This window comes from Lutzomyia longipalpis, chromosome 3, assembly GCF_024334085.1.
Source record: "Lutzomyia longipalpis isolate SR_M1_2022 chromosome 3, ASM2433408v1".
In the NCBI taxonomy this organism is placed as follows: domain Eukaryota; kingdom Metazoa; phylum Arthropoda; class Insecta; order Diptera; family Psychodidae; genus Lutzomyia; species Lutzomyia longipalpis.
In genome coordinates this window covers 16,139,504-16,163,067 of record NC_074709.1, presented here as the reverse complement: position 1 = coordinate 16,163,067, position 23,564 = coordinate 16,139,504, and the positions used below count along the sequence as shown (strand labels likewise).

At 34.5% G+C, this 23,564-nt stretch overlaps 4 protein-coding genes across 13 annotated transcripts; 3 read left to right on the top strand and 1 right to left on the bottom strand.

Moving 5' to 3' along the window:
• Nucleotides 1–175: 175 nt before the first annotated feature.
• LOC129793383 (coiled-coil domain-containing protein 6) lies at nucleotides 176–7,970 on the top strand. Of its 2 annotated transcripts, XM_055833358.1 has the most exons (6): nucleotides 176–301; nucleotides 1,379–1,560; nucleotides 1,652–1,775; nucleotides 2,860–3,732; nucleotides 5,256–5,318; nucleotides 5,692–7,970. In XM_055833358.1, the coding sequence occupies exons 2-6, from the start codon at nucleotides 1,481–1,483 to the stop codon at nucleotides 5,977–5,979; spliced, it is 1,428 nt and encodes a 475-aa protein (XP_055689333.1). In that variant the 5' UTR covers nucleotides 176–301; nucleotides 1,379–1,480; the 3' UTR covers nucleotides 5,980–7,970. The 2 variants fall into 2 exon arrangements, with proteins under 2 accessions (XP_055689333.1, XP_055689334.1); XM_055833359.1 differs by lacking the exon at nucleotides 5,256–5,318.
• Nucleotides 7,971–8,437: 467 nt separating this feature from the next.
• On the top strand, nucleotides 8,438–10,953 carry LOC129793377 (spliceosome-associated protein CWC27 homolog). Of its 2 annotated transcripts, XM_055833350.1 has the most exons (3): nucleotides 8,446–8,694; nucleotides 8,781–8,906; nucleotides 8,978–10,953. In XM_055833350.1, the coding sequence occupies exons 2-3, from the start codon at nucleotides 8,865–8,867 to the stop codon at nucleotides 10,436–10,438; spliced, it is 1,503 nt and encodes a 500-aa protein (XP_055689325.1). In that variant the 5' UTR covers nucleotides 8,446–8,694; nucleotides 8,781–8,864; the 3' UTR covers nucleotides 10,439–10,953. The 2 variants fall into 2 exon arrangements, with proteins under 2 accessions (XP_055689324.1, XP_055689325.1); XM_055833349.1 differs by having other exon boundaries at nucleotides 8,438–8,906.
• Nucleotides 10,954–12,249: 1,296 nt separating this feature from the next.
• LOC129793358 (armadillo repeat-containing protein 8-like) lies at nucleotides 12,250–22,343 on the bottom strand. Of its 8 annotated transcripts, none has more exons than XR_008750901.1 (7): nucleotides 22,159–22,332; nucleotides 21,769–21,973; nucleotides 21,282–21,488; nucleotides 20,541–21,013; nucleotides 19,460–20,475; nucleotides 13,038–13,153; nucleotides 12,250–12,969 (listed from the first exon to the last, which is right to left on the bottom strand). XR_008750901.1 is itself a non-coding variant. In XM_055833304.1 (6 exons), exons 1-6 carry the CDS (start codon nucleotides 22,192–22,194, stop codon nucleotides 13,114–13,116), a joined length of 1,965 nt encoding a protein of 654 aa, XP_055689279.1. In that variant the 5' UTR covers nucleotides 22,195–22,343; the 3' UTR covers nucleotides 12,250–13,113. The 8 variants fall into 8 exon arrangements, 4 of the variants coding, with proteins under 4 accessions (XP_055689279.1, XP_055689276.1, XP_055689278.1 ...); XR_008750902.1 differs by having other exon boundaries at nucleotides 20,541–21,010; XR_008750903.1 differs by having other exon boundaries at nucleotides 22,171–22,332.
• Nucleotides 14,957–16,185, top strand: LOC129793414 (trypsin-3-like). The gene is made up of 3 exons (XM_055833417.1): nucleotides 14,957–15,522; nucleotides 15,593–15,653; nucleotides 15,731–16,185. Exons 1-3 carry the CDS (start codon nucleotides 14,966–14,968, stop codon nucleotides 15,863–15,865), a joined length of 753 nt encoding a protein of 250 aa, XP_055689392.1. The 5' UTR covers nucleotides 14,957–14,965; the 3' UTR covers nucleotides 15,866–16,185.
• Nucleotides 22,344–23,564: the final 1,221 nt, after the last annotated feature.

The window sequence follows — 23,564 nt, the reverse complement described above, 5'->3', positions numbered from 1 at the left end:
TGGGATTAATTATACAATAAAACTTTTAATTACAATTATTTGTACATTTGAATTAATAAATAATCTTTCTGTAGTGAAAGGAAGGTAAAATAAATAAATTAATAAGCAAAGATTATGGATTAACCTCACTTTTTATATTAAGCTCGCGAAAGCCAAACTTACATGGAATTTCCATGTAAATTACATTGTACATGGAGGTAGTTGCAAAAACGGGGTTCCGTGAAGACATTTCGGTGCTCGTGAAAAAATTGCATTTTATCCTTGAATTGTGACCCAAAAATTCCCCCCAAAGCCCCAAAAGGTAAGAATGAAGTCCAAATAAAGTGTTTCAGGTGTGTTTGAGTGGAAATTCCAACGATTTGTGTAAGAAAATGTATGCAAAATAGGGAGGTGCGCTTCAGAAAAATGAGACTTGTGAAATTTTATGAAAATTTTAACTGGATAAATTATTTCATTTCTCCGGAAGAAAAATTTCAATTTATTTCATTAAATTTCATTCAATTAGGTTAGATCTTCTTTTAATTATTGTTTTATTATTAGATATTACAGTCATACCCCGCTTAATCAAGTCTTGGTTAAACTCTTCTTACGCATAATGGGTTAGAAGAGTGTAACTAATACTTGATTATGCGGGGAAGACCGTATTTTATTTTTGGTAATTTGACTCTCTCAAGTTTTAAGAAAAAACTGCCCAAAAAAAATAGTTATCTCTAAAATTTTCTGTCCAAACTAAAAAAAAAGTTTTTAATATTTTAACCTCAAAGCTTGGATTTTCCTTAAAGAATTTCTTTACCCATTGAAATTATAAATTATATTTTATTATTGTATTAATTAAATAATATTAATTTATATTAATTGTTGTGAAAAGAGTAAAAAATGTTCTAAAATTAGATATCCATATAAATAAGTAGTAGGTGCAAAAAGTATATCTGCTGCTAACTTCAATTGAAAAATTAATCAGAAAACTATTTTTTTTTATTTAGGTCATTAATGACACTATAAAAATTCGAATTAATGGAATTAATTGTCCAAAAAATAAATTTTGAAATAGAAATTAATCCAATTAAAAAATTCAAATTACTCAATACAAAAACTTAGCAAACTTTCATGAAAATTTCATTGAAATTTTCTTTCTCAAAGCCTAAAGGAAGTGCATTGACTTGGTCATTTTCTTGACATTTGGGCTTTGTCCAAAAAAAAAACTGAAATTTGCATCTTTTTTTTTTTTTTTTTTTTATTTTAAAGCTTTACGGCCCCAGCCTTTTCAAGCCACAAGGCCAAATTTGCATCTTGTGTGTGCGAGTGAATTTGGATGAAATTGTCCTCGAGCTAATTAGTTTGTGGCGCACAATTTAATCACGGATACCCTTCTCTGCAGGCATTGGTGTTTTGTGGTGAAGAAATTGAGGTTTTTCTTGAAGGTGGAAAAAACGTGTGTGCGTGTGCAGTGTCGAAGAAGAAGCCTTGAAATCCGGCAGAAATGGATAGTCCATGTGAATCTGAGAGTTCCCTGGATGGCGTTATGTTGCCCCCAAGTCCAGTTTCTCGGGAGCAACTCAGGTGAGTCTCATCTTTATGCATTTTATTGCAATTCAATTGAGGTCAATGTGTCTCTTTTTTTGCCGTTCCGGGTATCTTCCGGGAACAACAGTAAGCGCATTGAGAGCCTCCAGCAACAGAATCGTGTACTCAAAGTCGAAATGGAGACCTACAAGATACGCGTGAAGGTTCTCCAGGAAGAGAATCGTGCCCTCCGACAGGCATCGGTCATCATTGTGAGTACATTTTCTCTGATTCTCCCACTATACCACCCCGCAATACCTAATATTTCTCAGTCATCCCACCTCGTGCATATCCGGAATGAGCGCCAAATCTCATTTTATCAGATGTGTGCAAACGGGCATCTGGCCAGTTAATTATATTATTAATTCGCGAGTGCAAAAAGGGCAAAGTGTTCAACACTCAGCTGACGGCGGAGGGGTGGAGTAATTTTTGCCCACCCAAGGCCGCCGATAAAGTAAAAAAAAAGCAAAATGCAAATCCCAGAATAGCCTTCAAACAGAGCAAAGCCTTCAGCTGTGAAAAGCGAGGAGGCAACGCGCATTTCAACCCTCCAAGGCCTTCCCCATTGATCCAGTCAATTGATTTTTCTCTCTCCATTCTGCACGCCACTGCAGCAAATCCCAAATTGGGGGCTATAAAATTTTATCTAATCCTCATTTTTTTTTAATGGAACTCGCGTATTACGTAAGAATGCTTTTTTTTTCTTATAGAAAAAATTCAAAGCAATAAAATACCTCGGAATTTAGTCCTAATTAATGAGGGAATTTCTCTTGAGTAAGTTTTGTTTCTATTTTGTTTGCCATTATCATTCAATTCTCTTCTCTGGATGTTTATATTTTATCAATTTAATTTGTATTTTCTTTAAAAAGAAATTATATTGCTTCGCGTCGCATTTATCGCAAATGATTCATTAAATATTTTAAGAGAGTATGGAACCTTTTAAGGGTTTTTTTTTGTAATAAAAAATTTTAATTTGAAAAGAAGATTCTCTTAAATTATTCGAGTGTTTTATAATTAGTTTATTACATTTAAACAAAGGAAATTACATGGATTTATTTACGCAAAAATGTAAGAAAAAAAGTTAAAAAGGTTTACTCGGTTGGTCTGTTGTCCATTTTGCTAATAAATTGATTTAAAAAAAATGCTCACAGTTTAAATTGTTTTCTTGCATTTTTAATGATTTTCTTTGTAACCTCGTATTTTTGTTGTCTACCTCTGTTTCCTTTATGAAAAATTACTACCAGACATTTAATTTTAGCTTCTCCTTAATTTCTTTTATTTCATTTGCATTTGTAGCAAGCAAAGGCAGAGCAAGAAGAGGAATACATTTCGAATACTCTCCTGAAGAAGATTCAGGCATTGAAGAAGGAGAAGGAGACACTGGCACATCACTATGAGCGTGAAGAGGAATGCCTCACGAATGACTTATCGCGGAAGTTGGATCAATTGCGTCAGGAGAAGTGCAAATTGGAGCAGACGCTGGAGCAAGAGCAGGAATGCTTGGTGAATAAGTTGATGAGGAAAATTGAGAAGCTAGAAGCGGAAACGCTGGCAAAGCAGACGAATCTTGAGCAGCTACGCCGTGAGATGATTGAACTGGAGAATACGCTGGAGCAGGAACAGGAGGCACTCGTGAATAAGCTGTGGAAACGAATGGATAAGTTGGAGGCTGAGAAGAGATCGTTGCAGATAAAATTGGATCAACCGGTGTCTGATCCAACGAGCCCAAAGTATGAGGAATTAGCAGCAGCTACAAATGGGGACACTGCGTCCAATCTCAGTTCGCACATTCAGACACTCCGGAGTGAAGTGGTGCGTCTACGGGCGAATTTGGCAGCAGCTCAGAAGGAGACGCAGGAGAAGATGGCACAATTTGCGCAGGAAGAGCGTTGCATTGGGTTACGTGAGGAGAATTTGCGTCTTCAGCGAAAACTTCAGCTGGAAGTGGAGCGACGTGAGGCCCTCTGTCGCCACTTATCCGAGTCGGAGTCATCGCTGGAAATGGAAGAGGAGCGTCTCTACAATGCCGATGGTGGAGGTCTCCTTGCGGGGATGCAGCACCATCGTCAGCGCACAACGAGCAGCCCAGTGCCGTACAGTCCGTCTAGCAGCAGACCCCTTAGTCCTGGAACAGCCAGTCGCTACTGCGCTTCATGTGGACAGATTTTGGTGAGTTTTTCTTTAACTTCATTCTTTTCTTTACTTGAGCTGTTTGCTGCGTCCACCCAAAAAGGAAATTCTTCACAATACCACGTTCTGTACTATATTTACAAAGAGAGAGAGAGAGAGATAGAAAAAGAAAGAAAAAAGAGACCAAAAGTGCTCTCTGGCTTTGATTTTTTTTTGTGTGCAATAAAATCACAAATTTATTTGCATTACCCGTGCGTTTATTCCGCACAACAGCGGTAGTAAAAACCCTATAAGAAAGTAGCCAACAAAGAACGAAGGAAGGAAGGGGGGGTTTTGTGTAAATTATTTTACGATCTTTGGGTGTGGGAGGTATTTCATGCAAAAGTTTCATTATTATTTGTACTGCGTGAAAAGATTCCTAATGACCATGTGAATGGGTTTTTTTTATAGACGACCAAGGGGTTTTTATTAGAGAGAGAAAAAAGAATAATTTGAAATTCTCTTCACCTTCAAAAAAAAATTTACGAGGAATAAAAAGTTTCAAGTCAGGAAATATTGAAAAAGGTTTTAATGAATTAATGTTGAAAAAGATTTTAATGAATAAATGAAATAAAAGGGGTTTAATAGATTTAATAATGAAGTTCTTCTAATATTTAACTTGAAAGAAAAGAAAAAAAAAGGAATTCGTCACAATAAATCTATTCAAAATGTCTTCAAATTTTCAGATAATCCTTGAAAATTTTTATAATTCTTTTTTTACTTATCAAAAAAAATTAAGAAAGAATTAAATGAGAAAATTAGATTATAAAAATGAGTCTGTAAAAGGAATAAGTCGTATTCTAACAAAAATTGCATAATTTGACAGGTCTAAAATATTAGAATAGAATAGAATAGAAAACCAAAAAAAGATCTAGAAAATCGACCAGATTATATATTTATTTTACAAAAAAAAAAAATTAGATTTTGAAAAAATCCGTTTCAGTTCAATATTCCTTGTTCATAAGACGTGATAGGTACAAAAAAAATAGTAGGAGAGGGCGGGGCTAATAAAGTCACTTAAGGGTTTGGAAAAAGCCTAAAATATAATATTTCCCAGCTAGATAGAACAAAATGATCTGAGAAAGAACGGTAGGGCGTAAAATGTCCTAAAGAAATGAGCTAAACATTTCGCTTTATGCATTTGGGAAATATGATATTTTGAGCTTTTTCTAAACCCCTAAGTGACTTTTTAAACCCCGCTCTCCCCTACAGCTATTAGACTACTAGCTATTTGTCGAATTTTTGAAGAAAATAAAGTTCCTCTCTGAAAAAAATCACAAAACGTGGAATTGTGTGAAGAATTTTCTATGCAATCATTTCCTCACAGCTTTTATACGATTTTTTCTCACTTTTTTTTGTAAATACAAAATGCACATTTTTTTTTAAGAAGAAAAGAAAAAATAAGAAAGTTCCACGAAAATCGTCAAAAAGCCAGGAAAATAATTAAATTTTATTTCTTTTTTTAAAATTATTTATAAGCTATGAGACGAATGAGAATTTTTTTCCACTTGTTATTTGTTCAGGTGCCTCCATCGTCCACTCCTTTGGCCAATGTTTTCCATCCTATTGTTTCAGCACCCATTTCTGTGAGTTTTTTTTATGTTTATTCTCTCTCTCTCACTCAGTCTTCTATCTATCTTTTTCTTTTCACTGTCTCTTCCTCCCTTCTGTAGTTTTATTCATTTTTTTTTTATTTTGTATAGTATGTTTCGTAAAAATAATCTATTGGTTGTTTTTAGTTTATTTTTTTGTTGTTGAAATCGTTGAAATGAAAAGCATATTTTCGTAGTATTTTGCATTAGACTTTGGTATTAGTTAGAAATTGCAGAGAAAAAAAAAGAAGCAAAGACTTTTGAATGATATTAGTTTGTATGTTTGTTGCGTGAGAGAAAAGTTGCAGGAGAGAGTTTGTAGATGGCGCATTATCTGATAAAAAGAGACAAATAATATTTTTTATAGGGTCGTCGTACGAGTGAGAGATTTATAAAGCCAGCAATCCCAACGCCATCACTTGGCGGTGTGTCAAATAGCATCAATCTTGGTGCAACAGTTCCAGTTTTGAGTGGTAACAGCGCAAATGCTGCCACATTGCACGCAACTGCCACTGCAAATGCTCAAACAGTGGCCACAGGTTCAGCTACAAACTCCCCACAGCAATCCTCAAGCTCGAGTATTTCCTTCCCAGGCAGCAATAGTGCTTTCATACAGCCAGCAAGTCCAATGGATACGTCCGTGTGCAAGGACTAAAAGAGCAAAAAATATATATAAAACGTCAGCGCAATTGCTGCTCTTAAACGTTTTTTTTTATTCTCTTTTTTGTTTAATGAAGTGTCTCATTTGAAATGAAAAAAGTGCTTTTGTTTTGCTTCATAAATAAAATATATATTGATCTTCCGACAGTAAGATGGCGCGTCAGTCGCATTCAAACAAGACACTCACTAAGCACAATATTAATTTTGAAAAAAAAAATGAGGGGACTTGCGAATTTATATTATTATTTTCTTGTCTTAAAAATATGATTTTTTATAACTATTATTTTTCTGCATTTATGGTAAAAAAAAGAAAGATAAAAATTATCTGTAAAAGTTAAGTTTTATAAATTGCATGAGGGCTCTGTTAAAGGGGAGTTTTAGGAGTGTGTCGTGGATAAAGTGTTGTAGATTGTGACGTTGATTGCATTAGATGGCGCTGAAATTAGGTGTCTAGACATACAAATAAGAATATCAGTATCTTCTTACTCCAGCGATGTTTTGGTTAATTTTAAAAGCATTAAGTGAAGGAAAAAACGAAAGAATCACAGCTAAAATTGAGTGCCGTAAAAATTTAAATAAAAAGTCTCTTTGAAATGCAGATCATGAACATTTCAGACACATTTTGGGCTCTATTTTACATTTTTTTTTAATTCAGCGCCTGTTCTATTGTCTTGGGTTATTGCCCTTGCTAACGGCAGCAGCGCCATCAATAAATGTTCATGTCATAAAAGCAAAACTCATAAGACTCTAACTACATTGGTCCCAAATGCAATGCTTTTTTAAGTCCAATAAGTCTACGCATATTATATTACATGGTTATTATTATTATTATTAAAAATCAATTTCATTTGATATTTTATAATAATTTTTTATACATAAAGATACGTTAAAAACTCAAAGAAAGACTTTGATGAAGATTTATTCCTTTCTTTTTTGAAAAAATTTTATACTGAAATTCAGCTTTTATTGGAGTTTTTTTTTGTTGTATGAGGATCATAAACTTATTTATGCAACACAGAAAGACATATGAAAAAAAATAGTGAAAGAATATGAGTGTGAAAGGATAACAAGATAGAAAACTTTTAAAGAAAAAATGAAATGTGAAGATTTTAGAAAAATCTGCTGATTAGAAACTGTTCAAATGCACCGTTTTAATGAGATTTTGAAAATCACACACTTTTTCTTTTAAATAAATAAATTAAATAAGTCAACAATTACTTTTTCTCCTTTTTAACCCTTTAAACTTAGAGGAACTACGCCGTGAACTTAAGAAAAACGTACTTTCTATGTTAAAAAGAAATTGAGGAATAGAAAGCATAAAATGAAAGAAATCTTCAAGAGTTTTTTTTTTTGAAAAGTTATTTTAAAAAAAAAGTCAACGTAATTGTACATAATAATACATATAATTTTAAAAGAAGAAAAAAATTAAGTCATAGGAGACGAAAGTCGCTAAAAGAAACAGTAAGTCGTTAATGTAAAAAAAAAGAAAAAAAATATTTCGCGTAATTCTCAATTTTTTTTTCGATAAAACAGAGAAAAGACTTTGGAAAATGAAATTTTTAAAATTAAAATTTATTGCAAAAAATTGCCAAAAAAGTCATTAAAACGTTTCTTTTTTTTTAAATAAATAAATGTGAATTTGTGAAAAAGAATTTTAGAAATTTCAATAAAAACACAAAATCATTAATGAAAAAAAAGAAAATTTGCCTTAATGTGCTTAGATGTTTAAGGAAAAGAATTATTGAAAAATTAAAAAAAAAAATCTCTAGAAATATCAGAAAATAAATAGAAAAAAAGTGAAGAGAAAACTATTTTAGGTGTTCAAAAAACCTTTTTTTTTTGTCAAAAAGGCGCAAAAGTTCTTTTTAGAGTCTATTCCAATGTGTGCAGACAGTGGTGAGAGATAAAAAAATGAAGAAAAAAAAATATTAACACAATTAATGTGATGAATTAACATGATTAAATAAATTAGCTTTTTTTCTAGGATACACGGAAATTTATTTATTGAGTAATTTCAAGGACATGAAGGAAAAGGTACTTAATCTCCTTTGAGATGTACCAGGAGACTCTGCAACTCCTGGGCAGCGTCTCTCAGCTCCTCTAAACTCTCAAAAATTGTGTCCTTTTCCATCTTTTCTCCGTCGTCCATTAATTTTACGTGATGTGTAAATAAATTTTTTTTAGGGTGTGTAAAAAAATCCCAAACCGTCAAAATTTTTGTGGATCCCAAATTCCACACAAAGGAGCTCCGCGGGGACCCCGGAGCACTCGAGGGACCCTAGGAGCCCCAAACATGTGTGTTACGCCTAAAAAATTGGGAAAAGAACAAGAAAAGCGCATTTATAGAAAATAAATTTTATTGTCCGTTAAAAATACAAACGAGAGGAAATGTGACATCTACTAGCGCCACATGGGCATATTGAGAACTACATTTGACATCCGGAACTTTTAACACTTTCCTCTCACTCTGGCATTTTGTGTAGGTGCGGAAAAATTTTAAAATAATTATTTTTCCGGGAAAAACTTATTTTTGGAGCGCCAAAAGTTGGCGGGTGCCTCAGGGGGGCCCAAAGTACGTTCAGTAAAAATTTGGTGGCGCAACTCCCCGGATTTTTTTGTGGAATTTGCACGACTTTTTCTGGCGCGAATTTTGAGTGTTTTGAACTGGGGACGCCAATCGACGCGGCGTCGCTTCCTGGTCACAAAAAAGGTAATTTCGCTGGGAAATTCGGCGGAAAACGCGAGAAAATTGCGAAAAACTAATAGCAGTGGTGGCTTTTGGAACTACAATGTTAGGTTAGAAATCCGGATAAATATTAGACAACCCAATATCATCCAGGAGTGCGTTCTACGGAATTTCAAGCACACTAGGCACAAAGGATGAGTAATATTTACATTCAGGAACCCCCCACATCGGGAAAGGTAAGTCCTCAGTGTCACTCAAGTAACTAATCTGGCGAAAATCTAATAATAAAAAAATCCCTCACCTGTAGGTTCTCCTGAAGACTTCCGTGGGGGACATTGATATTGAATTGTGGTCTCGCGAAGCGCCAAAGGCATGCCGAAACTTTGTCCAACTCTGCATGGAAGGCTACTACAATGGCACAATCTTCCATCGTCTCGTCAAGGGGTTCATCGTTCAAGGTGGTGACCCCGAAGGCAATGGCTCTGGCGGCGAAAGCATCTACGGGGCCCCATTTCGTGATGAATTCCACTCGAGATTGCGCTTTGCCCGTCGTGGACTCGTCGCGATGGCCAATTCGGGGCCAAATGACAACGGATCCCAGTTCTTCTTCACTCTCGCCGCAACACCAGAGCTCCAGAATAAGCACACAATCTTCGGAAAGGTCACCGGAGACACTGTGTTCAATATGCTGAAGCTCGAAGAGGGGCTTGTGGATGAGGAGGAACGCCCCATGTACCCGCACAAGATCCACCGCGTGGAAATTTTGCATAATCCCTTTGAAGACATCCAACCACGTGTTGTGGTGGACAAGAAAGTGGAAAAGTTAGAGAAGAAGGAGAAACGCCGGGAGAAAGGTGTGAAGAACTTTGGTCTACTCTCTTTTGGCGAAGAAGCTGAGGAGGATGAAGAGGAGACAATGGAGTTTGTTAAGAAGTCGTCCGGGAAAGCAAAGTCCATGCATGATGCAATTGAGGATCCCAAACTTAGCCGGGAAACTGTCAAAGTGGATCAAGTGGATAAGATGAGAGAAAAATCTTCTGCATCTGAGAGTGAGGAAGAGATAAAGAAGCTTCCGGATGAGGTGGATGTACGAAAAACAGCTGAAAGTGTCCGAAATAAATTGAAGGGAAAGAAAAACGATGAGAAATCTCCCAGAAAGTCCCGGGATGTGGACAAGAAGAAGGCTGAATCTTCAGACTCCGAAGAGTACGATTTGTTCGATGAGGAGAAACAACGAAAGGCACAACGGAGGAAAGATGCCGAAAGAATTCGGGAGGAAATTAAGCAGGTTCGGAAGGAATATCAGCAGGACAAGAAGCGAAAGATTGATCTGCTCGACAAGGAGCGCACCGTTAAGGAGGAAAAGCGACAACGCAGTGAAGTTCTGGAGGAATATCTCTCGGAAAAGGGAAAATACGATGCCCTGAAGAAGGATCAGCCACGCAAAGGAGCCTCTCGGGAGAATTTTACCCTCAGTCTGTTAGCAAAATTCAAAAGTAAACTCGATACGGCAAAAGAGAAGCGTTCCGGCGAAGCATCTCCCGAAGTAGAAGCTGCTCCTGCTACTACCGAAGATGATGCAGACATCCAGGGAGACGACTGGCTATCACATGAGCTGCACTTTGAAGAAAAACTCCCAGTTTTAGCCAAAGATGCAGCAACAAAGCAGGACGATTGGTATGATGTCTTCGATCCACGAAATCCTCTCAATAAACGTCGACGTGGAGACAAGAATAGCACCACCAGTAGTGGCAGGAGGAAACATTGAGAGGAACAGAAGGAACATCTTAAACAAAACCTTTTGTTCAAATTCATTTAATGCAGAGATAATTCTCTCCTGACATGAGAAATCTTCCTTGTCCACCTACTCTCTGGCAAAAAAGAGAATATTTTCATTGATTTTTTTTTCATTCTGAATTCAGAGATGCAGAAGAATTAGAATTCTGTGTATATAGGGGCGTTCTAAATCTGCAAATGCTGTGATTTTTTTTTCTTCATTATTATAAGCTATTTTTTCTTCTTTAATTTTTGGAGTATCTTTTAATTTCTTTGAAAAACGTTTTAAGAGATGAATTCACATTGAATTGAATGCTAAAAGAAATGCATGAATTGAGAGTAAAATTTTAGATTTTGAGTGAAAATTGTTGAAATAATTGAATTGTATTACAGTCTGTTCTGTAAGTGAAGAATTTATCATTAAGAAAAATTAACTTAATTAATTATTAAATAAGAAATATTGTAAAGAAAACAAAGAGTGAAGTAAATAAAACAAATTTAAGTAAATGAAATGTCAATTTTTTAATCCATCCGTACGAAAGTTTGGTAAAAAAAAAATAATAATTTTTAATCTTCCGGGAACTGAGTCTCGACCTGGAAAGTCCAGAAGTGATATTTGAGACTCTTCAGTCATCTCGATATTAAGATTTAATCAATGGAAACAGGATCTGTTGCCTAATCTGAAGCCAAATAATTCTTTTTGAATTGAACAGACTGCGGAAAACACTGAAAGGAAAATAATTTTTTTATTCATTTCTAAATCTTTTGGCATTCAATTTATACTTCTTTATTAAACGTCTAAACGGTCTAAACAATATGTATTTCTTTCTTTTCCTTTCTCATTATCTTTCTTTTTCTTATTATATCGAAAGGATTTAAGAATAAATGTTTTAAGGAAGATTTAGAGACAAGATATTTATTTTCCTTTAAAAAATTAGATTTTTTTTTGAAAAATTATCTTTCATCGTTTTCTCTGATAAATTTAAATTAAATATCCAAAAAAAAATTTTTTTTAAGTTAAAGATCTAAGAAAGATAAAACCTCTAAAAATCCTTTCAATATAAAAAGAATTTCTTTTCATTAAATTCATTCAAATTTTTTGCAGAAACTACAATAAATATAACAACTTACAAATTTAGTTCCATTCATAGATATACAGCTGTTTTTGCAAATGCAAGAATTGATTTTTTTTTAATTCACAAAGAACATTAAAAATTTTAACCAGAAGCCGGCAAAATGTATTATACTGATTATACTGGTTGATATATTAAGTATTTTTTGGATCATTTATTTTTATAGGCCGAAAATTCACTAACTTATGGCTGAATTTAATTTTTTTTCGTTTTGAAAAACTTTTTTTGGATGACTAAAGTTTTGGATTTAAAAAAGAATTTTAAATCCTTTTTTTAGTATACAAATTGATATTTAAAATTTAAGCAATAAAATTAAAAATAAATTTTGAAAGTTCTTAAACAAAAACTCTGAACCTAGAAATTTATTTTTTTATAAATGAGACTCAAAGATTTCCATCAGAGAGATGCTAAAACTCCTAATTTTAGAACCTTTCATTAAAAAATCCGATTCAAAATTAATTTTGAGAATATAATTTCTAATTTTTGATAATTTAAATAAAATTTTAGATTCTCAAATATTCTTTAAAGACTAAAATTTTAAACTCAGACACTTAAATAGTGAATCTCCACATTTTTTTTTGCTTTATTTATGAGAGCTGCAAAATTGGCATTCATTTCCCATTCTATTTCTTTCAATTGTTTTTTTTTTAATGTAAATTCCTTTATGCGCTTTATTTTTAAGATTATATTTTATTCTATGGTTTTTTATTCATTTCTTTTTTATATTATTTAAAATATTGATTTTTATGTCATTTTCTTCACATAATGTATTTTCTTTTCATTTTTTTCTTTATTTTATTGTTATTTTTGAGAGGAAAAGAAGACGTTGCTTTTTTTTCGAGAAAATATATAAGAGAAAACAATTCATAGTAATTTGTTCTTTAAGAAAAATTAAAGAAAGTGTGTATTTTGAGAACGAAAAAAAAATAGAGAAGAAATGGTGTGCTTGAAAAGGGTTAAAACTCAAAAGATTTTCTAATCTTATTCTTTCTCAATAAACTCTAATAAAAAACAGTCACGAAAATTTTAGGGAACTTCCCATTCTTTTTTAACAATAAACATTTAAGGACTTTTTTCCTTTTACTTTTTAATCATATCCGAATTACAAGGAGGTTCCTCATTTTTTTTTAAATCTTTGTTGTTAGAACCTCTTCAAAATATTTATTTATTTAATTTTTTTCCTAATCCCAAAATATATATTTTTTGTATAATATAATTGCGTGAAAATTTGAACTTTTTTCTTTTTTTTTATTCAACAAGAATTTTGCAATGAATGATTTTTTTAAATTTGGATCAATTTCTTTAAGATGACTTTTTGTTTGGGAAGATGAGCGATGAAAAACACGAAAAAATGATAGATTTGTGTTTGTGTGTGGGTGTGTGTGCATGACTAGATAATAAAAAAAATTAAAAATATGTTTACAATAATAAACAGGTGAAGTAATAAATGATACTTGCAGGAAGATGATTTCGATTGATTCTTTGCCTTATCCATGTAGAAACCCCAGAGCGGCCATCTCATGCTACCGCCGCATCACGTCATGTAGTCAAACTCCCGGATCAAGGAAGTTATCCTAAAAAAAAGGAAGGAAATGTAAAATATTTTTAACTATTTTTTGTTTAATTCTGAAAAAAGTTTAGGTGGTTTTGTTAATGAAAAAGAAATCATCTGTGAGACAGAGAAGAAATGAGGAAAGTTATTCTTCCGTACGCTGTGAGAAAATAATGACGTCATCTTTATGTTTTTGTTTCCTTCAATGCATGAAACATGCGCGCCGATATTTTGTCGATGAATCTTAACATATTTATGTTATTATTATGTATCATGCATTGCAAAAGAAGAAAAACACAATATAGTGATGTCATGGTTCATATTTCTAAATGAATCTTTGCTGGTTTTTCCCAGCTGATACCATTATAAATAAAAAAATTCTTTTACGATTTTGAATACAATATTTAATCCTCAACAACATTATGAGTGTTTTTTTGGTCTCTTGAATGAAAAACCTCCCATATAAAATCGAAAAGCTAAGAATTGATATATCAAAGCTTGAAGGGTTAACAAAAACCATTCAGCGATTAATTTTATATAGTATTTAAACCTTTCAGAGCAAGTAAAGAAAACAAGAGAATAAAGAAACTCCAAAATGTTTAGAATATTATTGAATGATTTCTGTTTATTTCAATCTATTCGCCCCATATTAATCATCAATATCGCCTTTATTTTATAGGATGTCCCATCTCTCATCTTGAGAAAGGCCTCCATCTGCGGTAGTTTCCACTAAAAAAATATTAAATTTAATTAAATAAACTGGAACCTTCAAACAAAAGATTTAATTACTTACTTTTAGTTCTACGATAGAAGAACTTTATTTTACGTTATTATTAAAAAATTCTACCAAGTGTGTTGTCGAAAACATTGGAGGCAACGGATAAAGAACTATTAAGTGTATTCTCGGCGATATTTGTGCCAACGGATACAGCACCTCCAAGTGTGTTCCCGGTGTCCTCGGCAATATTTGAGCCAAATGATAAAGCACTACCAAGTGTGTTGTTAAAAATATTTGAGGCAAAGGAGAAAATTTCACTAAACACCCCAAAAATATTGACCCAAAAATAGTATAGAATATAACAGAAAACGAGAAAGAATAGTAAAATTGGTAAAACTGCTAGTTTGCAAAACATTTTTACAAGAACAAAATAAGTAAAGGCTCTTTGAGAGTTCTTACACGGAGGATAGACTTCTGTAATAAACTGCTTCAGAAAAGAACTTGAATTTATATTGAAAATCTTTGATAATTTTATTCGTATCAATTGAAGAAAATCATGTGGAAATCCGGAAAAAATCATAAGTAATATTTATTAAATATTAAATGATTTCATGTAAATTAAATCATTTTTTCATTATAAAATATTCCAATAAATTCTTTTTAAATGATTTACAGAACAATGAATGAGTAAATCCGGGTTAAACCTTAAATTGTCATGTGAGATCTCTTAGCGACTCTATAGCTGAATTCGATTTAAATTGCTCATCGATTCGTAACAGATTATTAAAGAAAAAAGAAAAATAAAGCAATGTTAAACCTTAAATTAATAAAACCACAACGTGAAGGTTTCCCATTAAAACAAAATGTTGAAAGAAACATAATTAATCAATGAGTAGGACCTTTAAATTCCACCAAATCAACATATACCAACACCTGAAATCTCATTGCAATCATTGTAAATCATCTTTGATATTTTATCACGCCAAACCGTATCAATCACGTCAGATCAGAAGATCCCCTAAAATCCCCCTGAAATACTATCGCAAAGACCGGAAAAATTTTTCTTGCCAGAGTTCCGTTGCGCAAAATACCCTAAAAATCAGTCAAGAAAAAGTCATGAAGTTGTTTGTTTCATTTCTAATCTTCCTCGCTCTCTTCAGTGAGCGCCTCTTCATTTCTGCGGAAAATCGGATTGCCGGTGGAGAGGAAGCTCAAGCAGGACAATTCCCATGGATTGGTGCCATTGAATATGTTGAATTTTCACAAGTTTGTGCTGGATCTGTATTATCGGATCATTGGTTCCTCACGGCGGCGCATTGTGTGATCAATTTAACACCCGATTCCATCTACGTGCGCGTTGGAAGTCGTTTCCGGGAGACTGGAGGACAAACTCATCGTATAATAAACTCAACAATTCATCCGGATTTTGCTCGTGGAGCTGCATATGACTACGATGTAGCTGTGTGTGAAGTTGAGGGTATAATGGCAGGTCCCGGGATAAGACCCATCCCCCTAACGCGTGCTGAACCAAATGTGGGGCAGCGAGTCTTTGTTAGTGGTTGGGGTGCTACAGAACAACAAGGATACCCCGCGGAAGTTCTTCGTTTTGTAAATATACCCGTAATTAGTCGGGAATCGTGCAATTCATCGTACAACGGATTAATTACAGATCGGTAAGAATGGGAATGCTCTCAAGAAAACTATTTATGTATGGGTAAATTTTCTAATAATCTTCCAATGCAGGATGATTTGTGCCAGTGAAAGTGGACGAGATATTTGCTCCTTGGACAATGGAGGACCTCTAGTTAGTACATCTCCCATTGAATCTCTTGAATTTCATTGTTGTTTGGAAATTAATAAGCTTAATATTGAATTTTTTAGATTGACACGAGGAATTTTCTAGTTGGAATCGTAAGCTGGGGAATGGGATGCGGTATCCCACTCTATCCTGGTGTCTACACCAACATTGCACATCCCGAAATAAGGAATTTTATTGAAGAAATCACTGGACTTTAATTAGTTAGTGTTCCTTTATTTCTTGCAAATTTCCCCACAAATAATTTTGGAAATTCCAAAAAAAACAACAAATAAATTAATCATTAAAGATTAGACAAAAATGTGAAACGTTATACAGTGGTGATTAACTCAATTAAATATCTTCCATTTCTTCATCAGAATGTTGAAGATTTCCAGTAAATTGTAAAACACAGCAAAATTTATAAGGAGCGCAAAAAAATTATTTTAACTTAAAAAATTATCAAATAAAAATACAAACAATTTGTTGGGAATTTTTCTGTACATTCAATAAAAGAAGTAACTTCATGCAAGAGCTCTCAGTCAGAATCTTTTCTTCCCAACAAAATGTTTCTTAAGTTAGTGATTTTCCTGGTCTTTATTTTTCAACTACTTCCCGGATATTTGATGGGTGACTCAACAATCACACATTCAAATGAAAATAATAAATTTTATTACGCATCAGATAAGATTTATCTTATTGTCAAGGAAAAAGTAAGTACCTACGTATCCTTTAACGCATTTTCGTATACATATTCACGTCTGTCGAACTCACGTTTTCTCTACCATACCCAAGGGTTTTAAAATACAACTGGACATGGAGTTCAAAAATACAACCGTGTTATTCCACTAAATACTTTTTTTTAGGTTACATGGACTGAAGCCTATTCTAACTGCGAAAAATACAAAATGAATCTTGCCTCGATTGAAACAGCAGAAGAGCAAACCTTGATGGCTTCATTACTTGACACAATTGAGGAAGATCCCTGGATGGGAGCCTACAATTATGAAAAGGATCAAATTTGGCGTTGGATTGCAACAGGAAATCCTTTGATATACACAAATTGGAATACAGGAGAACCGAATAATAGAGACGAAGATACATTCATAGGGGAAAACTGTACTCAAATTTATGGACAAACTAAAGCATTTCCTATAGGAAAATGGAATGATGTCCATTGTTCATTTAAACATTTTTTTATCTGTGAAAGAAGATTTTAATAGGTCATATTAAGTCATTTTTGTCCAAATAATTAACAACGTCTTCTTCTCTAAAAAAAAAAGACGTTATTCCAAACTAAATTTTCCTAATAAAGATCAGGTTAAGGTAATTTTGCAATAATTTTTATTGCCTTGAGAGTACCAGTAATGATGTAAGAGTTAAGGAATAAGTAAAAATGAAATGAAAGATAAAAAAGATAAAGATAAAAAATTCTCAAACATTCAAATGCAATATGTAGATGTTAAATTTTACTTTTAATTTGTGAATTGGATAAAATAAAATCTTATCTCTATAGAAGGGGGAGGAGAGAGGAGATTATTTATCTAGGAAATAAAGCAAGTTTATTTTTATTTTTGTTAAAATCATTCATTTTAAAGTGTTCGGAGGATCGAATGTGGCGTTGGATTGCAACAGGAAAACCTGTGATCTACACAAATTGGCAAAGTGGAGAACCGAATAATATAGACGAGCCTCCACGGAAAGGCGAAAATTGTGGGCAAGTTTATGGAAAGACTACATTTCCTATAGGAAAATGGAACGATCTTCATGCTCATATGAACATTTTTTTATTTGTGAAAGAAGATTTTAATAGAAGGTCTTATTATTTGTGTAGGTGTTTAAAAGTTTATTCATTCTAACGTTTTTTGGCCACAGTTTTGCAGTACATTTTTTAATGATTGTTTTTTTTTTAAGAAAAATTATTTACATACCGATATGAAATAAAATTATCGCTTCTCTTTCGGAACTTCCGTTTTAATTCTCATTCATTATTCGACACATAAAAAAACCCCAGAACGCCTTATGTATGTATTTTTTTTTACATTCTACCTTCTTTAAAGTCGAAATTGATAAAGAATAAAAATATCCAAATTCCTCTCTTTTCTAAAATTTCTTCCAACAGTTCACAAAAGAAATTCATCTGCATAAGAACTCTGTGAATAAGTTTTCTTCGTTAAAAAATGTTTCTTAAGTTAGTGATTTCCATATTTTTTTTCTTTCACTTTCTTCCTGGATATTTGATGGAGGATTTAAGAATCACACTTTATGATGAACATTTTAAAATTTATTATTCATCAGACAAAGTATTTATTATTGTGATGAAGAAGGTAGTGTGTAAAAAAAATTAGAGTTTACATCTAAGGCAAACTCTGTAAGGTCCAATACTTTAGGTTACGTGGTTCACAGCTTATTATGAGTGCGAAAAATACAAAATGAATCTTGCCTCGATTGAAACAGCAGAAGAACAAACCTTGATAACTTCTCTACTTGACACAATTGGAGAAGATCCCTGGATTGGGGCCTACAATTACGAAGAGGATCGAATGTGGCGTTGGATTGCAACAGGAAAACCTGTGGTCAATACATATTGGAATAAAGGGGAGCCAAATGACTTGAATACACCACCATACCAATGGGAATACTGTGGAAATATTTACGGACAAACTATCATTAATCCTATAGGAAAATGGAACGATGAGAATTGCTTTTTTGAACATTATTTTATTTGTGAAAAGAGATTTTAACAGGACACATCAGTTCTCTAAAGTTAGACGTTTCATTTATTTTTCTGTGGTCATACTCCTCTATACATATTAAAAAAATCAAGAATGAATAATTTATGTAATATGCATAAATAATTTCATTCTTTTAATTTTTACGATTAAATATTATGTACTCTGTATTTAAATTCCGCGAAATACTTATTTTATCAATTAAATGTATTTCTTTGAAATACTGATAAAAGAAGTAAATTCCATTTATCAAAGCTCAGTCCCTATTTTCAATTTCTTAATTTTGCAGTTTATAAAAGAAGTTAATACGTGCAAGACTGTTTAGTGCCTTTTCTTCCGTCTTTAAAATGTTTTGTAAATCAATTGGTGTTCTTGTTCTCTTTTTCCTTCTACTCTCTGAGTATTCTGTGGGTCATAAACCCCTTTCATATAACAGCTACGGATCTGAATTTTATTATGGATCAGATAAGATTTATCTTATTGTAAAGAGTCAAGTAAGTAATCTTTTTATGTTTTAAAACAAATTTCTTTTTTGTGTCCTAATACGGTTTTTCTTCTTTCCTTTAACCGCCCTTGTTAGGTTTCATGGTTCCAAGCCTATTATATGTGTAATGAATACAAAATGAATCTTGCCTCAATTGAAACAGCAGAAGAACAGAAGCTAGTCACTTCATTCACAGTCATTGTGGAACAAGAACTCTGGATTGGAGCTTACAGTTATGAGAAGGATCGAATGTGGCGTTGGATTGCAACAGGAGAGCCTGTCGTCTACACAAATTGGAATAATGGAGAGCCAAATGATTTAAATGAAATTGAACACTATTTTGAATATTGTGTATTTGTTTATGGACCACCTACCAGTCATATTAAGGGACGATGGAACGATGAGAATTGCTTTAAAATACATTACTTTGTATGTGAACGAAGATTTGAGTAGGAGGACTCATTCAATGTTTAAGCTCAATATTATATATACATGCCTGAGCATAATTTTATAAATGTTTATCCATTAAGTATCTGATTACATATTCTTCATAAAAGAATCACGAGATTAAAAAAAAAAATAAGAAAAATCGTACTCACTCATCGTAGACGTGCGTCCCGAAGAGTTCCTGCCGCCGTGACTCCTCTAACCGGCTGAGTATTCCCAATTCCTTCAGTCTATTGCGCCTCGCTGGGGCGGTGATGTCATTCTTCCGGATGAGATTACCAATGGCAAATCTCGCTCCCGCCTGGAGTTTTGTATCTTTATTCGTGAGAAATTCCCCCAACTTCCGCAGGGTATTCTCATCCTCCATCACGTAGTCCGTTGCCTGTGCACCCGCCCCAATATTCCCAATAATGCACAGCGCCTGCTCCTTCACCTCACTCGGATGCTGCGAGTCCAACACTAAATTGACGGCCTGCATCACCTTTTCCGAATGCTCCGACATTATGCTGTCAATGTGAAGGGTATTGCTGAGGAGATTCCGCAGCAAACCCAGCGTTTTCATGATGACACGCGTATCTGAGTCTGCGAGCAATTGGAAAATCCTATCAGTGCCGAGGGTATTGATTATCTTCGTCTTCACATGCTGTTCCGCCTGGAAGGCCATATTCATGAGGGCCCAACTGCCGTTTAGTCGTAGCGCCGGGTCCTGATTGCGCGTTAGCTCGCACAGCATCTCCACGGCACCAGACTCCAGCATTGGCTCCTTTGCGGGTGAAAATTCCAGTAAGAGATTGCAGATTGTTGACGTGACAACGGTCAAAAGTTCATTTGTTGGCTGCCCCGTGAGGAGAGCCATCAGGGGTCGCCACACAGAATGATCCTGAAACGTTGTTCGTAACTGCTGCACCGAACGCGAGAGTGAATGAAGACACCGCACAGCCGCCAGGCGAACTTCCGGACAGTGATCCCCAAGACCCGCTAGAACTTCTTCCATTAGCCCATCCATTTCAATTATTCGCTTCCGGATGTCCTCGTCATTGGCACCCAATGAGGCGAAACATCGAAAAGCACCCTGCCGTGGCAAGGCTGACGTGCACTGAAGCAGGGAATTGAGGGAATTTATCAAATGATTGCTAATGGCTGCCAATCGTTGGAGATCTGAATCAATCTGTAAAACAAAAAGAAATTCTTTCAGTGGAAGAGAATAAAAATTAAAGAAAAAAAAAAACAAACCTCAGCTAGATAGGCAAGAGTTTCAGCAGCTGTTGCACGTGTATCCTCGTCAAATTCCTCCGTGCAGAGCCTCGCCAGGCAGGGTAGGGTCTTGAATTCAATCCTCGGATCGTTAGAGCCAAGAGAACCCGAACGATGGAGGTACGTGAGACACCGTGCAGCCGTGAGCTGCACCTCAACAGGCTGCGAACGTGACGTTAGTCGCGTCAGAATGTCCGGAATCATTTCATCGTCGTAATTCGTGGAGCACACAATGTCCGATACGGCTCTATTGGTGAAGCACATCGATGCCAGGCACTTTAGCGCCGGTGTCTGCAGCACCAAATGATTGGAGGTGATTAAGCGTGCCAGGAGGGGTATGGCCCCAGCCTGACACAGGAGCATCTGCTCAATGTAGGAATGGCAGATGGGTACGAGGATGTTGGCTATGCACGATTGGCACTCAATAGAGCTACTTGGCGATGCTAGATCTGCTAGATCGGGCCCCAAAACAAATGAAATGTTAGGTATTTTGTTTTTTTCTCTCATGGAAACATTCGCAATTGCTTCGGAATACACCAAAATTTGCATATTAAATGACAAATTAATGCAACTGGAATGAATTTTAGTTGCACTGGTGCTGTCATTTGCTTATAATATTGATGGCAGAATTGAGGGGGAAGTTTGAGGTAGGTTCAGGAAAAATTTTTAAGGAATCCGGAAGCAGGAAATTGTTAAAATTAATAAATTGATAAAAAATACCTATAAGATAGGTAAGTGTTCCATTGTTGGAGTGCAAGACATCCGTAGGGGCATAGCGATACTGATAGATGGACCTCAGTGCACGCAGGCAGATCTCAACGAGCTGCTTTTCGCTATTCTTCTTCATTATGAGCTGCAGAAGGACATGAATTGTGCCATAGAGGATCAGCTGCCGGACTTGATCATTGGCACCCTTTGCCAGAGAACCTGCAAATGGAATTTCAATTATTTTGGCGCCAAATCAATCTCACTGTGTCCGTTCTCAAGGTCATCTTAAGCTCACAACCCGGGGGATTGAGACTATTCAATTTCCTATTTTCTCAAACTTGTAGACTTGAAATTTTAAGCAATAATTGAACTGGATAGACTGGATAGGATTCGTGAGCAATTTAAGAAACTTTTGATAAGAAAAACTCTTCAGATTGTCTTTTTGAGACATCTTTTAGGGCAGCCGGGGGTGCTTCTTTCCTTCTCATGGGGAACTCACCAATAACAATTCCAGCATCACAGCGCAGCTCCAACGGAACTGTTTCATCCGTAAGGAGAGTTATGAGCCTTGGGACGATACCCTGCGACACAACAGATGCCTTCTGTTTATTGCTCCCGATCACGGCATTCTTGAGGCAGATCATTGCTTCCTGACATTTTTGGTAGTCATTCGAGTACAGTTCATCGATGTACGATCGAAATTCCTGCAATGGACAATCCATTAGTGCCCCTGACAGTACTCCGTAGAGCCCACAGAGTCCCGAAAGGGCTTTTTTGTGGTGCAAAAAATCACGATGGTGTCAAAATTCGGCAAAAAGTTTGGTTATGTGGTGTCCCTTGGCACGACAGGCGGATGAATTTATTACACATTTTGGCTGATTTTACATACAAATCCACTTGCCATGAAACAGGTAAATGGCTCCATTGCACCCACGAATAATGTTCAACAAGAATTTCCACCGAATACAAACTATTTTTACAATTAAACTCCACTTTAAAATTTATTCTTTTGCCGTGCAACACGAAAATCGTCAGCTGAAAATAGATGTTGACCTACGTGAAATTTTCAACGTGCCCAAAGAAACTTTCAAAACTTTATCGCGGGGATTATGAAAGAATTTTGGCGGGTGAAAAATTGGAATTTTTAGCGAAATTTTCAGCACTTTTTTTCTCTTTTGTAAAAATTCATATTATTTTATTGCAAAAATACGAATTAATAAAAAATGATGGGAAAAACGTGAAATTAAAATTATTTTTCTTACGAGAATGGTGTTTGTGAAATTTATGTAATTTATGAAAGGAGTGTGGAATGAAAATCTGAAGACTGCAGGTGTTTTCTCATTTTCTGCCTCAACAAATTAAACAGCGCCATCATATAGCGACTGGTCCAAATAATAAAATTTGAACTTTAACGAACTTTTTTTTGCATTTCGACAAATTCGTGATTTCCTTGTTTTTTTCCCAAATTTTTGGACATAAAACTCATTTTTTGGACTCCTGGGGCACTTACGGGTGCTCCCGCGGCTCCGGAGCGCCCCTCTGTGCGGAAATTGGGGCTCGCAAAAATTTTGACGGTTGAAATTAAAAATTTGAATTTTTTGACGGTTGGGGATTTTACACGCACTTTTTTTTCCGGAAATGGATTTTCGTGACTTTTGGAATTTTTGATGCTAAAAATTCAAAGTTTTCTTCCTGGTCATGAAAAACACAGTTTCCCCGGAAAATTCGGTGGAAAACGCGAGAAAATTGCGAAAAACTGAATGTGTAAGGGAGAACGATAGCGGTGAAATGCATTCATCTCATTTTCTCTTCAACAAAATGTACCGAAAAGGGCGCCAAATTCAAAAATTCGCATAAAATACATAAGATTTATATTTATTATTTATTTATTTAAATCAGTTGCTTAATTCATCAGAAAACTCCTTAAATATCAAAAAATCACTGAAAAAGATGAAAAAGATGAAAAAGAAACAGAAACGAAGAAACTGAAGAATCAAACAACAATTTTTTCATTCTTTTACTATTATTTATTAACAAATCATCCACTGGATAATAATGGTTTTAAATTTTGCCTCATGGACGCTATAACATGCATAATTTATCACTCTAATTTTTTTTCTCATAATAAAATTCACCCACAGACAGATTTTGGACACAACTCTCCCGTATCTAATTATAAATTAGCAATTTTTAATAGCAAAGTATTTATAAAAAAAAACACAAAGTTAATTTAAAGAAAAAATCAGGTAAATTCACCTTATACATTATTTTATCATTTATTATTTAGGCTATTTA